General features: G+C 39.3%; 1 protein-coding gene across 1 annotated transcript in view; it reads right to left on the bottom strand.

Annotated features, from left to right (window-relative positions):
• Nucleotides 1–405: 405 nt before the first annotated feature.
• The window catches only part of lrig2 (leucine-rich repeats and immunoglobulin-like domains 2), a 33,406-nt gene continuing 20,154 nt past the window's right edge, over nt 406–13,657 (bottom strand). Inside the window, exons 12-18 of the mRNA XM_031301967.2 lie at nt 12,334–12,645; nt 11,844–12,125; nt 9,940–10,380; nt 9,621–9,773; nt 8,544–8,684; nt 5,678–5,944; nt 406–3,282 (exon numbers count right to left, since the gene is read on the bottom strand). Of these exons, the coding sequence (XP_031157827.1) occupies nt 3,050–3,282; nt 5,678–5,944; nt 8,544–8,684; nt 9,621–9,773; nt 9,940–10,380; nt 11,844–12,125; nt 12,334–12,645 (1,829 nt within the window). The 3' untranslated portion in view covers nt 406–3,049. The remainder of the gene's footprint in view (nt 3,283–5,677; nt 5,945–8,543; nt 8,685–9,620; nt 9,774–9,939; nt 10,381–11,843; nt 12,126–12,333; nt 12,646–13,657) is intronic.

Here is a 13,657-nt window from a genome sequence, read left to right as displayed (position 1 = left end):
TCATTTTTCTTTAAACCTTCCTACTGTCAGAAAAACACACACCATCACAGAAATCTGAAACAGATTACTTGATTAATCTTTGACATAAAATAAACTATTTTCATGAATAAAACATTTTGGTTATTTTACGAGCGAAAATGACAAACATTTGCTCGTTCCAGCTTTCCTTTGCCTTTCTCGGTTATAGATCATAGTAGATTCAATACATCTTTGGACAAACCAAACACTTTGAATATGTCATGTTGGACTTAAAATTGTAATGACCTTTTTCCCACCTTTTTTTTTTTTTGTTGGACATTTTCCAGACAAAACGACCAATAATGAAAATAGACAGCTTAATCAATTTTGAAAATAATCCTATTTCTACCTGAGAAGTGTTGAGACGGACATTCACGATCCAAAGCAAACTATCAGAATTCATGTTTAATGTCAGAGTAATGGCTATGTAAGAAAAAGGCTCTTGAGACATGCTTTACAGAATGTACAGGTAAACAAGGTCCAAAAATACTATTGAAAACAAGATGCAAAACTATAACATAATACAAACAAGCAGCATTAGATATTGCCAGCGCAGTTACTGCTAAACTTTGGTATAAAGTCATATAAGGACGTTCAGAGAACAAAACAATACAAATGCACATTATGTTATGCTGTGTTGGCAAAAAGTATTGATCAGGGAAGCGATCAATACCCCCTACATGTAGCTCCAGTAGGATGATTTATCACTTCAAGTTTTTGAATTTCTCAGATCGCTTAAAGGGGGCATGAAATTGAAGTCATGGTGGTTTTGAGCTTGGTAATGCCAAAATTCAGAGGAAGAAGCCTGGAATGTGCTGATGTTTTCAAAGGCAAGCTGAGGATTGCTAAAATATGAGAACAAGTTAGAACCAAGAGTGCAAGAATGACATGCAATTCATGTCGACTTTGTGACATTACAAAATATAGCATCAAGCTACACCATCACATATTAGCAACTTTTCAGCATTTTGGATTTTGTTTTGCATCTGAACTCAAGTGTACCACTGCAAAAAAAAAAAAAAAAAAAAAGAGTGAAAAGGAACATGACAAATCCTCTCTTGTTCCAAAATACAAAGAGCAGAAAGTAGCAGTACAGATTATCAACATACCAGAAATGACAATAACAAAAATAAACTTTCAAATATTGTTGTCAGACATCATGTCAATGGAGTATGAGATCACTCAGTTGCCAGTTTATTAGGTACACCAAGCTAAAACTATTGTAGTGCTGAAATAAATCCAACCTTCATAAAAGCTTTTAAATGTTCAGTTTTTGTTGGCTCGGTTTCAGGAGGTGTTGATTATTTGAGTATGTTGTGGTGCTGTTGAACTGTATTACATTCAAATAATTGAAGCACCTTTTGGTATAACTCAATACAATTCAACAGCACCACAAACATCCTCCAAAATAACCATAAAGTTGAATCAACACCTTTCTAAAACCGTAATGAAGGTTGGATTTAGAGACTGCTTTATTAGAGTGCACTAGTTCGGTGTGCCTACTAAACCGACAACTGAATGTAATTTGCTTAATATAAATTATATATAAATATTTTTTAAGGACAACTCATGACATCAAATCTGATAAAAACGAGACCACGTTCTTTCACACGAGAGGCATTTACATTTCCAAATCCTCAAAGCAATTTAATAGCTGACGTGGAAACGGAACTGTTTGATGACGGTCATTCTGTAAGGAGGAAAATTACACCCATTTCTCAGGAAAAGGCGTTCATCTTGTTCCCTGAACAAACAGCTTAAAACGTCAGGATAACGCTATGTCAATAAAGGCATAACATGAAGAAGCTTAAAATTACTGCAGCTTATGTCTCAAACCTTTCTGCAAATAGACTAGTAAGACTTGGAATTCAATAGATTACTAGCCTTATGTACATACATACATACATACATACATACATACATGTATAAAATAATACAATACATTCTCATTTGTCACAGTCCCAAGTGAAAATCTAGGCTTAATCAATATCTACGGAAGGATCGTGAGCTTTTTGAGATAAAACTGATGCTAAATCCTCACAATTTAAAAACAGCATGCACACTGCCATAACAGAGTTTACCACCATTAAATTAAGTGCCTGTAAGATATGATAAAGGGGGAAAACAAATCAGTGCATACTGTATATAAGCCATAATATCACCTGATCGAGGTTACTGAAAATGCTTGTTAAAAAGGCCATCCAACAGACAACCATTAGAAAATAGCCAGCAAAACCATGATTGTCACATGTGCAAAAGAAATTGTACACTTTCTCTCCAAATTGCTTATCATTACAAAGACATAAAATGAAGGAATAAGCAATTGCGTTTGACATAGGACAAAAAAAACAAGATCAGATAAAGATGATATAGGATATATTCATAATATACACCGCATTTTGGTGTCACGGTCCAGATAGCATAGTTTTGAGTCAGTTACATAGTCACATACTTTCTTTCCTATATTAACAACCACAAACTGCTGGTCAGGGAACAACAATTGTCAGCTGTTTTAACATCCATTTTCCCCACTTGGGAAAAGGTAGTTTGAATGTCACGTAGGCTGCTCAAAAAGGTGTCTGTACGAGGAATGATGAGACAAAACTGCCAGTGTGACGTCCACGGGCACAACATTTCAGCCCCACAACAGCAGGGACGGAGGAGAGAGAGCTTGTAAAGACTCAACCATGTCTTGGCCTTCTCTCACGGCAGCATCCGACATGGCTCTTTAAAGCATACATTCATAGCTTTCTCTAGAAAGAGAACAAAGAAAAGTGAAAGACGTGGGAGAAGAGGGTCCTGCAGGTGTCAAGGAGGAGGTCCATTTAATCGGTCCGTTTCTCCAGTCTGACACATCAGTTTCTCCACTGTGGAGAACGATAGTATGTCCTCTTGAGCGAAAGGGGAATGTAAACATACAAGAGAGCATCTTTGGCAGAATGTAAGGAGTCTCTTTGGAGGTAGTGGGTGAAGGGAGGTGGGGGTGCAGCAACGAGGAGTCAGAGGCAGAACGTGGGCGGAGTGAAAGGACTTATGTGGGAGCAGGATGCTCCTGAGGGTTAGTCCTGTTAGAGGCACTTCTGTGGTCCTGTGTTACTTGGCTGGAAAAGTAGTCTGCCTCTGCCTCACTCTGTTCCTCTGCCCCGTCGGCAGCGGAGGCCAGAGGTGGTGTCCTGTGTACGGTTACTGGGTGCTGGGATGCGCCTGTTTGGGGTTTCGAGGACGGATCTTCCCCTTCATCCCAGAAGGACCTGCTGAGAGAATCTGCAAAGACAGGAAAACACAATACTTAAGACACCAATATTTATATCCATCTAACTTGAAAACCTTTAGATTTTGGGAGTGTTGGTTAGACAAAACAAGATTGAAGATCTTTTACACTCTCAGGAACTTGTGATTGTTTTACATTGTTTGACATAAAAAACTGTTAATCAAAAAGAAATTGAAAATAATCAATTATTTCAGCCCTATATCACGCGTCAACCTTCATAACAAGCCTCTATGCATCTAAATTGGCCAAATCATATCTGGAAGATCAATATGTATAATAAATACAATCTTTAATGAGTTTACTGATAACTTTTGGTGTTTGGGGTGAGGATTGGGGTTGATTCACACATGAAACAGCTGTTTCTTTTTTTTGTTTCTTTTTTTCTGTTGTGTTTTATTTAAGTGACAGGCACTATAAGATATTTCTTCTTCCTGTTCCTTTTTTTTCTCTATTTCAGCCAGAACTCATCTGCAATTCATCTAAACATGACATGACTAACTAACTAACTAACTAAAGTTTACCAGTTAAGTGGGAAATCTCTTATCTGGCTTGAGTAAATCAATGACCTCAGTGTTTATACTGTATATACAGGAGAGCTTAGGGCTGGGCGATATGGAGAAAATCAAATATCATGATATTTTTGACCAAATACCTCGATATCGATACCGCAGCGATATTGTAGTGTTGACTATTGGTGCTTTCACAAAATATTTACACAATGAGATTTTTGATGAATAATCATCAGTAATGTGGATATAATGACTAAGTGGGTAAAGGCAAATACTAGAACAGCTACAACAGTCTGGTAAGTTCAGAAAATGACATAGCTTTACTGTAATGCAGCCTTTAAAACCAGGAAAAGACAACACTTATGCCATATTACGATATCCAAAATCTAAGACGATATCTAGTCTCATATCACGACATCGATATAATATCTATATATTGCCAAGCTCTAGGCAAACTAAGAGATAACTTGCCTGAGCATTTGCAAGATTTATAACAGCAACAAAAATGAGGACTTATTTTACAAAATCCTACTGTTTTCTTTTGGAAGACGGGGGGGGGGGAATCAACATGTTACCCAAAAACACCTCAGCAGGTAGGACATGATAGCTGGCAACTAGGATGGTGTCACCACTAGGCTTGGGTATCGAGTATCGAGTATTGATTGGAACCGGGACTAGCTTTGCGATTTTCCCGGACTCGTTCAAAAGTTTAAATTTCGATTCCTAGTTTCGATTCACAGTCCGCCGACCAGAAGAAGAAACCGCTGAACACCAACGAAGAAGCTCCACCGGAAGTGTTGGCATAACCGAGCGAGTCGAACATGGATAGCGTGCGTCGGCGGTTCAAAGTGTGGCTTCACTTTTCTAAACAGAACGAAATCTCGGCAAAATGCAACATTTGCGACAAGATTGTTTCGTGCATAGGAGGGTGCACATCGAACATGATAAAGCACCTCCGAGTTCATGGAGTAGAAATAAATGTGTGCCCCGTCTTTGACGCGCTGCGCCGACCTTCCTCTGCTGCCTCTTCCTCTGGTTCTGGCTCTGGCTCCAACCCCAGCCTGACACCGCAGTGACTGCTCTGCAGTCCGAATCCGGTAAGTAAAACAATACATATACAATAAATAATGTCTTGCACCAACATTGAGGCAGCTAACAAATTAGCCCACGTATTTTTTCATAGACAATTTACGACCTGAGATTGCGAACGTTAGCCAGGCTGGTGACTCCACGACTCTGTGTTTTCTCCACAGCAGGAGATACTATCTGTCCAGAACGCTCACGCATCCTGCCTGAGAAGGCAGATATGGTCAAATAACAACTGTTTCTGATTTTATACTGTACCTGCTGCTAATCTGGACTGGGTTTTACAAGTTGTTTCTTATTGTTTATTTGCTATTCTGCACCAGGTTAGCCCATCAGTGGGAGCACGGTAACATGTTTAAGTACCTGCAGCATCATACACTCAGGTGTAAATGTGTTTTCATGAGGTTTTCAAAAATAAAGCTCTCTTGAGGAAAGTGTACCCCTGTGAAAATATATTCATAATTTATAATATTTATATTCAAGTTCATAGATTTGATATTTATATTGTAGTTGAAAACAGCCCTGTGAGAAATTCATAGTAAAGTTCATAAAAAGTTCATAGAATTAAAATTGATGGAGATGGTCAGACTATTTCCTTCAGAAAGACCATTGGTTAGCTAGCTCATTTAAAATATCCTAAACTTTTTTGACCCTGCCTCTTAAAAGAATCGGAATCGAGAATCGTTAGGAACCGGAATCGAAACAAGGAATCGGAATCGTTAAAATTCAAACGATACCCAACCCTAGTCACCACCTTGCTCTAAAAGGCAAGATTTCTGTTTCCAAGTCTCACCATTAGCATAATGCTCCGGGGGAGTGTGGCTGCTCAACCTTTTGTCGTGCGAGGTGAGAAAGACAGAGTCCAGGTTGCTAATGAGGCTCTCCAGTGCCGTGTCCTCGTGCTGGGCATGCTCGCTGAAGCTCTCCTTCAGGCCCGGTAGAGTCCTGTCCAGCGGCTCGTCCTCCCCCAGATAGGTGTAGGGGCAGTACTCCCGTGTGCGAGAGTAGATGTTTGCGTTGTCGTAGCAGTCGGAGCAGATGACCAGAGGACCTGCACCACCTGGCCAGAAAGAATATGCATCTTGATAACTATTACTTTCCATATGTTTTTCAAACATGTTCCAGACCATACCTTCCTTTTGGAGACTCGATCAGCGTGATGCAACTGGGAAATGGCCTTAGGAACACTTAATCGCCTGATTACTTCAAATTATTCTCACCATATATTAATTTCATGTAAAACAACTACACTGTATTCATTGGTTTCATAATAGAACAAAAAATATTTCATATCGTCTTTGTTTTCCATGCCTTTTTCGAGACCTGGAATTTCATTTCAAATTTCAATTTTTCAGTGTTTCCCTACTATTATATTGATTTCATTCATTTGTTTTTTATAATAAGTAAATATATAGTTATTAAGAATTGAACTTGAAAATAATGTCACTTAAAAAGAAACACGCCGACTTATTGGTACTTTAGCTTATTCACCGTATCCCCCAGAGTTAGATAAGCTAATAAGATTAGTGCAACACCTGAAAAGCACCGTTGTTACTCTCTAGTAGCAGTGCTTCGCCTTCTGAGAATATAGTTCCCAGTTTGTATCAAGGTTATTATAGTTTTGCATTTTTCATTAGTTTTTATTTTTATTTTGTTTTGACTTTTTGTTTTCAAATTCAGTTTAGTTTTAATTAGTTTTTAAAGCGGGTTTGCTAGTTTAGTTTAGTTTTTATTTTTTGAAAATGCTTAGTTTTAGTTTAGTTTTTATTAGTTTTTGTCTTTTTTTGTAATATGGGTTATTTGTCAAGGGATTCAAAAAGGTCAGAAAAAGTATTGTGTAATAATAACTCAACAAAAACATCATACAATTTTAGAAATATGTATTCACAATGTATTCAACAATAACAGACTAAAGAAGACATACATGAACAGGTGTTTTGAACTTTGGTTCGAGTAAAGTGGCGAACTTTTTGAAGTCAATCGAGTCACACAGTTGGATAGAAATCCCAGTATCAATCCACATATTAACCCACGCTTCCTCCCTTCCTTTACTAACCAGCAGCTATCGGGTCGCTGGTGAAAGCCCTCCTGTAGTGTTCTCTGTCCTGCTGTTGTCTCTGTCATGCTGCCTGGCCCAGTATCCATATATCCGTGCCCGTAACGTTACCGGGGTTAGCTTCTGTTTCGGGGAAAGGGGGCTTTGCGTTCTTCTTTACCTTGTTAAGGTAAGCTAGGTTAAGCCTCCTAGCTTGTGTGCGCTTCTCAAATGTACTTTCAAATTTGTGGGATTTTTCCCTGTAATAAATTGACAACATATTTTACCACCTTCCACTGCAAGGCGCTTTTATCTGACACAGTCATAATCAAATAGGACTGCCGCTTTCTTCCGACTTTCGCTACCGCTATGATGCCAGGCGAGAGGCACGGAGCCATGGACATGTTGTGTTCAATTTGACGTGGAATGTCGGAATTTCTGGATTCCCAGTCGGAAACTATACATGTCTACGGGAAATGTCATGGTCGGAGAGATATAATGTTATTTGCTCTATGAAAGATCGACAAAGACGAAAACTAAGGACATTTACTCGATAATTTTATTTTAGTTAGTTTTGCAAACAGACATTACAGTTTCAGTTTAGTTATCGTTTTTTTGTAATGCCTCCTTTTTATTTTTATTTCAGTTAACAACAATGTTTTTTCCCCACCTAGTTTTTGTTATTTCGTTCGTTTTCGTTAACGATTATAACCTTGGTTTGTATACGGTTAGAAGATGGCTGTGTCTCATGTGACCTTGTTATTTGTACACGCTGTGACTATACAAATCACAACATGTAAATAGGAACATGCTGGCGTTATTTTGTCACTTATTGGGAGCAGTAGGCTAGATGGAGCCGGTTACCTCCAGGATCTGTGCTAAGCTAGACTAGCGGTGGGAGATGAGAAGGGTATGTATGGACTAATCTAACTCTGGGGGATACGGTGAATAAGCTAAAGTCCCAATAAGTCGGCGTGTTCCTTTAATGATGTAAAGTTCCAAGTATTGTGTTTCTGAATGTTGTGGCGTTATTATTTTATTAGATTGTTCATCTTTTCATAGTTGTTAAATCTTTCAAAGGCTGGGATCTACATACAAAAGCTACTTAAAGCGGTTATGTTGTTAAAACATAACTCTTATTTTTACTTCCCTCCTCTTTTTAAACGTGTTTCAACATTTTAGCTTTGTTTAATTGTCAGCATTTTGACATTAGCTGTGTGTATGAGAGGTGCCATTTAAATAAAGATTAATATTTTTAATTGTGTCCATCATCATATGTATCTATGCGCGTACTGCTGCAATTATTACGAGCATCCTGATTTGATTATTAAGGGTAGTAATGCATTTTCTTTTAATTAGTTCATATGTTATTATATCAATTTTATTAAAATACATACATATACATATGAAAATAACTTCAACCTTATTACACCTTTATGTGAATACATCTACATAAATACTAGACAAGTTGAAAGGATGAGTAAAAGGCATAGCTATTGTTTCCAAATCCTTTAGACACGAAAAAAACTAACATCTGGACTGAACACTAAGAATGCAGAAAAAATCCAATCCTCTGAAAATAAATAAAAAAGCACATAACTGCTTGTGTGTAGATGACACCAACCTGTGGAGAGTCCAACTAGTCCCTCGCGGGGCTCTCCAGGGTGAAAGCTGCTACGGCCAGTGAACAAAGAGCCAACCCTGCAGTGCAGCACGCCATTCCCCTCAGTTTCCACCTCGCTGCCCGTGTCTCCATAACACACACCTGGGACACACATGATAATTAGTCAGCGTCTCATTTCAGCAGAGATGTGATCCGAAATACAAAAGCAGAAAGAAGAACCTAACAGGCATAGGAAACCTTTGAATCCTGAAAAGTCAATCCAAGAAGCTGTGATTTATTTATACAGAATTATTTAAAGACATTTTATGTTTTTCCATGTCAGATGCGTTGCATCTTTATGTGTTTGATTTCTTGTGGTCACATGAATTTTGTCACCAGCGGCGACAGCGACGCTGGTGCTGTTTTCACCGTCTGTGTGTGTGTGTGTGTGTGTGTGTGTGTGTGTGTGTGTGTGTGTGTGTGTGTGTGTGTGTGTGTGTGTGTGTGTGTGTGTGTCATCATGGCATCCAAACGTCCTGGGAGACACCTACTGTAGTCTGTGGCCAGATTTTGTCAACGTGATAGCGTCACAACTCTGCAAGATGAAGTCACGAAAATGTACAAGTGTGTAGTCGAGATCAAAATGAGGGCAGAGTTCAAAGATGGGTGTGGTCCAAGCATGGCACCAAAAGTAGGGAAGGGGGGTTTTGGCCCCTCCAATTTACGCCCATGGCACGATTTTCCATCGTGGCGGTTGTGATCGCATCGCATGTTTTCTTGTGATCACAATGCCGGTGTAACCGTGCCCAAGAGTGTGTAATGATCATAGCAGTGATTACCTCATGATTGCAGTTCATAGATGATTACTATACACTCAATGTGTGCTTATGTTATGCAAGAACACCTTACTTGTTATGCCAAGATCAGGACATACTTATCATGTCATCATGATAAACCAAAGCTTGTTATAGATATCACAAAATGATTATTTCTGATCACAAGAAAACTAAAAACAACCTCATCCAAAAGAAAAAAAGGGTTTGTGTTACAGAATCAAAGATAGTGGAATTCACCAAATATAAAAAGAAGATTACTCACCATCTGTGCCCTTATGGACGTATCCATTGGAGAGAGGAGGCATGAGCTGCTGGTGGCTACCTGCCTCAGAGGTACTGTAACCTTCCTGAGGCTCTGACAAAGTACCCTGAGAGGACAGGTAGCTGGGGATGTCTGCTGGCAAATTCATCTCGTCTGAAACAGACAGAGACACATTTTGTTACACGGTATTGAGTTCTGTGAAACAGTCTAATCCTCACAACAAAGTCCCGTCCCCATAAACACATTTCATGGTTTCCAAAAAGCCACCATTATCGGGTTTATTTTAAATCACAGACGGCTATGTGTCTAAACTGCTGACCTGTGTTGGTGATACTGTAGTCCTCACTTTTCCTGCGCATGTGATAGATTACAATGACCCAGACCAGCGAGGTCCCAACCACACAACACACCACCACAATCACCACAATGCCCACGGTGGTCCAGCCGTCCTGGTCGTATCCCGGGCTGGTATCACAGTTTGGTGATGGTGAGACGCTGAGGTAGATGTGACCACGTTCTGTTCCCAGAGTATTAGACATGATGCAGGTGTATTTCCCAGCATCAGCAGGACCAGCATCAACTATGATAAGGAGCTGGTTGGCTGCAGCAAAGAAGTGGCGCTCGGTGAGTACCAGAGGCCCGTCATCTTTGGTCCAGTTGAGACGAGGGGCTGGGCTGCCTCCAGCTATACACTGAAGCACGGCAGTTTCACCACGGGCCACGGTTCTGTCTTCCAGCGGCCGCATGAAGGATGGAGTTTCTGGAAGAGAAAAGGATTCATTGATTTTTGATTTAATAAGGATAATCCCAGTAGTGTGTGTGTGTTAAACTGTTTAGATGGATGTCTACAAGGTCAGGTTTGTTATTTTGACAAAACTTAGTAGGGTTTTTTTTACATTAAAAGCATGTACATTTTCTAGTAGAAAAGGAACAAAAAATAGTATGAAAAAAGCATGAACCTGGAGTTTAATAGCTCTCCTTTAAGCCTTGATTACAAACTGTGTCATTAATTATATACCACCATATAGCCTAATCAAATCTCAGAAGCACAGTTATTAAGAACTGCGATGTAACAGTTGTGTCAGAGATGGTTCATTCATTCAGATTTAAATATACTCCGTGGACATGGTATAATAAGGTTTGCATTTACATTGTCATTAGTTAAAATTGCCAATTAGGAAAAACAAAAACAGGGGTGTGTAATGAGTGACAGGCATACACTACTGGTCAAAAGTTTGGGGTCACTTAGAAATTTAAATTCCACTCCATTCCAGACAGAATACCAGCTGAGATCAGTTGCATTGTTTTTTTAAATCAGGGCAGCAGTTTTCAGATTACATTATGTGCTTACATAATTGCAAAAGGGTTCTCGACTGTTGTAGAAAGAAGTGGCTGAAGAAACACTTGAAATTCCATGCTTTTTGGTCTAAACGTCATACCCAAATTAAAAGTGGTACAGCTCTCATATACTTTGACACTCAGGGGTGTGCCTGATATCATTGGAAAGGTGATTGATGTGGGTGTGTTTGTGTATTTGAGAAGTGTTGTATTTTGTAGTTTTTTGGCTTTTTTCTTTGCGCTTTTCAAATGGAAATAAAAAAATGCACAGACATATCTGTAGAAAAAAAATCATATAAAATCCATTTTTGAGTCTTTTGGCTTCTGGATTTTTTCTGTAGTAAGCTGAGACATCTGGCTAATGCCCTGTGTTGTCTGTCACCTGTCAGATGTGTTTACAGCAGTGTAGTCTAATCATTTTACAGATGTATGACTTGGACGGAAATAAAAAACCTCCATTCTAGCGTCTGTAACTCTGTGTCAGTAAGGCCTAGAATCACCCTGACACTTGTAACAAAAACTTGAGATGATATCAGACACACCCCAGTGTCTATAGTATATGAGAGCTGTACCACTTTTAATTTGGGTATGACATTTAGACCAAAAAGCATGGAATTTCAAGTGTTTCTTCAGCCACTTCTGTCTACAACAGTCGAGAACCCTTTTGCAATTATGTAAGCACATGATGTAATCTGAAAACTGCTGCTCTGATTAAAAAAACAATGCAACTGATCTCAGCTGGTATTCTGTCTGGAATGGACATTTCTAAGTGACCCCAAACTTTTGACTGGTAGTGTACATGAGCAGATTAGAGCAGAGTGACTCTGAAAATACCAAGTAATAAAACATCAGTAATATGCTCTGTTGATCAGGTGGGTGACTCACCCAGGACAGTGAGAGTAGCGTTTGCAGACAGGCTGCCAGCTGCATTTTGAGCTGTACAGCTGTACACTCCCATGTCTTCCGTCTTCACATTAGCAATGAAGAAGATGTCATCATCTGGCATCACGTGCATCCTGCGCTCCCGGGCAGCAGGGAAGTCAGTGCCTCCATCCTTCTGCCAAGCAATCTGGGGTGATGGATGGCCTTCAGCAGCACACTCCAGCCGGGCCATAGTCCCAGTCCGGATTGTCAGATCCATGGGAGTCTTAAGAAAGGATGGCAGCTCTGAAAGATAAGTCAATAGAAAGTCAAGGGTGGAACAGACATAAAATATAAAGTGATATAAGCCATAACCAAAGTGTATAGTATACTGGCAAGACCAGCACCGTATAGCTTACAGAAAAAAAAAATACAGAAAAAGAGAAAAACATATGGCTGGCAATCCTTGGCAATCATCAATCACATTCTTTGACAAAAGGGAAAACATCCTCACCATTGACAGTAAGCTTGGCCCTGTTGGAGTAGTTGGAGCCAAAGTGATTGGAAACCACACACTGGTAGCGCCCCTCATCAGTGAAGTTGACATTGAGGAGATGAAGCACAGTGGTGTAGATCAGTTCTCCCTCCTGGTACCGGGCATAGTTTTGCACTTCTGCATCATACAGCACCTCCCCATCCTTCCGCCAAGCTGTTGTCATTGGCGAATCACTGCTACTGGACGCAACGCAGCTCAGAGTCACGTTGTTCCCCCGCAGTGCCACATGCGTCTCTGGGTGAGTTGAGATCAGAGGCTTGGGGAAATCATCTGTGAAGGAGCAAGGACAGATAAACTCAACATTTTTCTAAGTTAGAAAAATCCATATTTTTACAACAGACCTCTTAACTGAAATGTATAATATTAGTTGGTGTTCAACATAAAGTATGCCAATACAGGAAGGGCAACATGGTGGTCAGCTTGGGATCTATATAACAACTGTATATCCCAGTGTTCCAGACGTTTTGTGCAACTGGTTATGAAATTAGTTAACAAAACTTCCAAAATGACATAATGAGCTGTTATAATAAAATATACATTGTAATTAGTGGGAATGCTGTTCAACAGCATTCCAACTATTGTTGTTCCTGTCGGCCATTTTGTTTATTTATTTTTCTTTTTATTCCCTCTTCCGTACGTTTTTTGGCTCTCTAACTTCTGCATACGTTCAGCTATTAAAACCATTCAACTTTTAAAATGTTCAGCTCATTCAGCTAATGATGGGACTTCAACTTTTTTTCTACTATTTATACTTTTTAAAGTAATAAGCTTTTTATGACTTTTTTTTAACATTGAAGTCAATGAGAGCATGCTTCAAATCCTTAAAATCTTCTTCCGCTCCCAAAATTTTCAGCTCCTTCATACTTTCACCTACAGACGCCAAACAAACTTTAAAATGTTTACAAAATATTCAGTTATCCGGCTCTATCTTTTCAGTTTCATATCTTTTACAGTTTTTGTGAAAAAGCTGTTTAAGTTTAGTGATCATTTCAGGATTTTTCTGCGTTTCTAGTGAGTGTGTGTGGCGTCTCCTAGAGTGGATGATGTCATCGCCAGAGCACAGAACGTTCAAAAAAATATCTTTGTCCCCTCTCTATAAATTGCTCTCACGCCCACAATATCTACTTGTCATACACAATTTATACATCAAAACGTAGGTATTTTTGTCTAGTTTCAGGCAATGTGCTCAGTTATGCGATATGCCTTATACTTTTGGCTCGATGACCTTCCAAATGACAAGAGTTCCACATCTCTGTCCATCCACTGCCCTGTTTAACATTCT

The sequence above is a fragment of the Sander lucioperca genome, chromosome 6 (assembly GCF_008315115.2).
Source record: "Sander lucioperca isolate FBNREF2018 chromosome 6, SLUC_FBN_1.2, whole genome shotgun sequence".
NCBI lineage: Eukaryota > Metazoa > Chordata > Actinopteri > Perciformes > Percidae > Sander > Sander lucioperca.
This window is presented reverse-complemented; position numbering and strand designations above follow the sequence as displayed.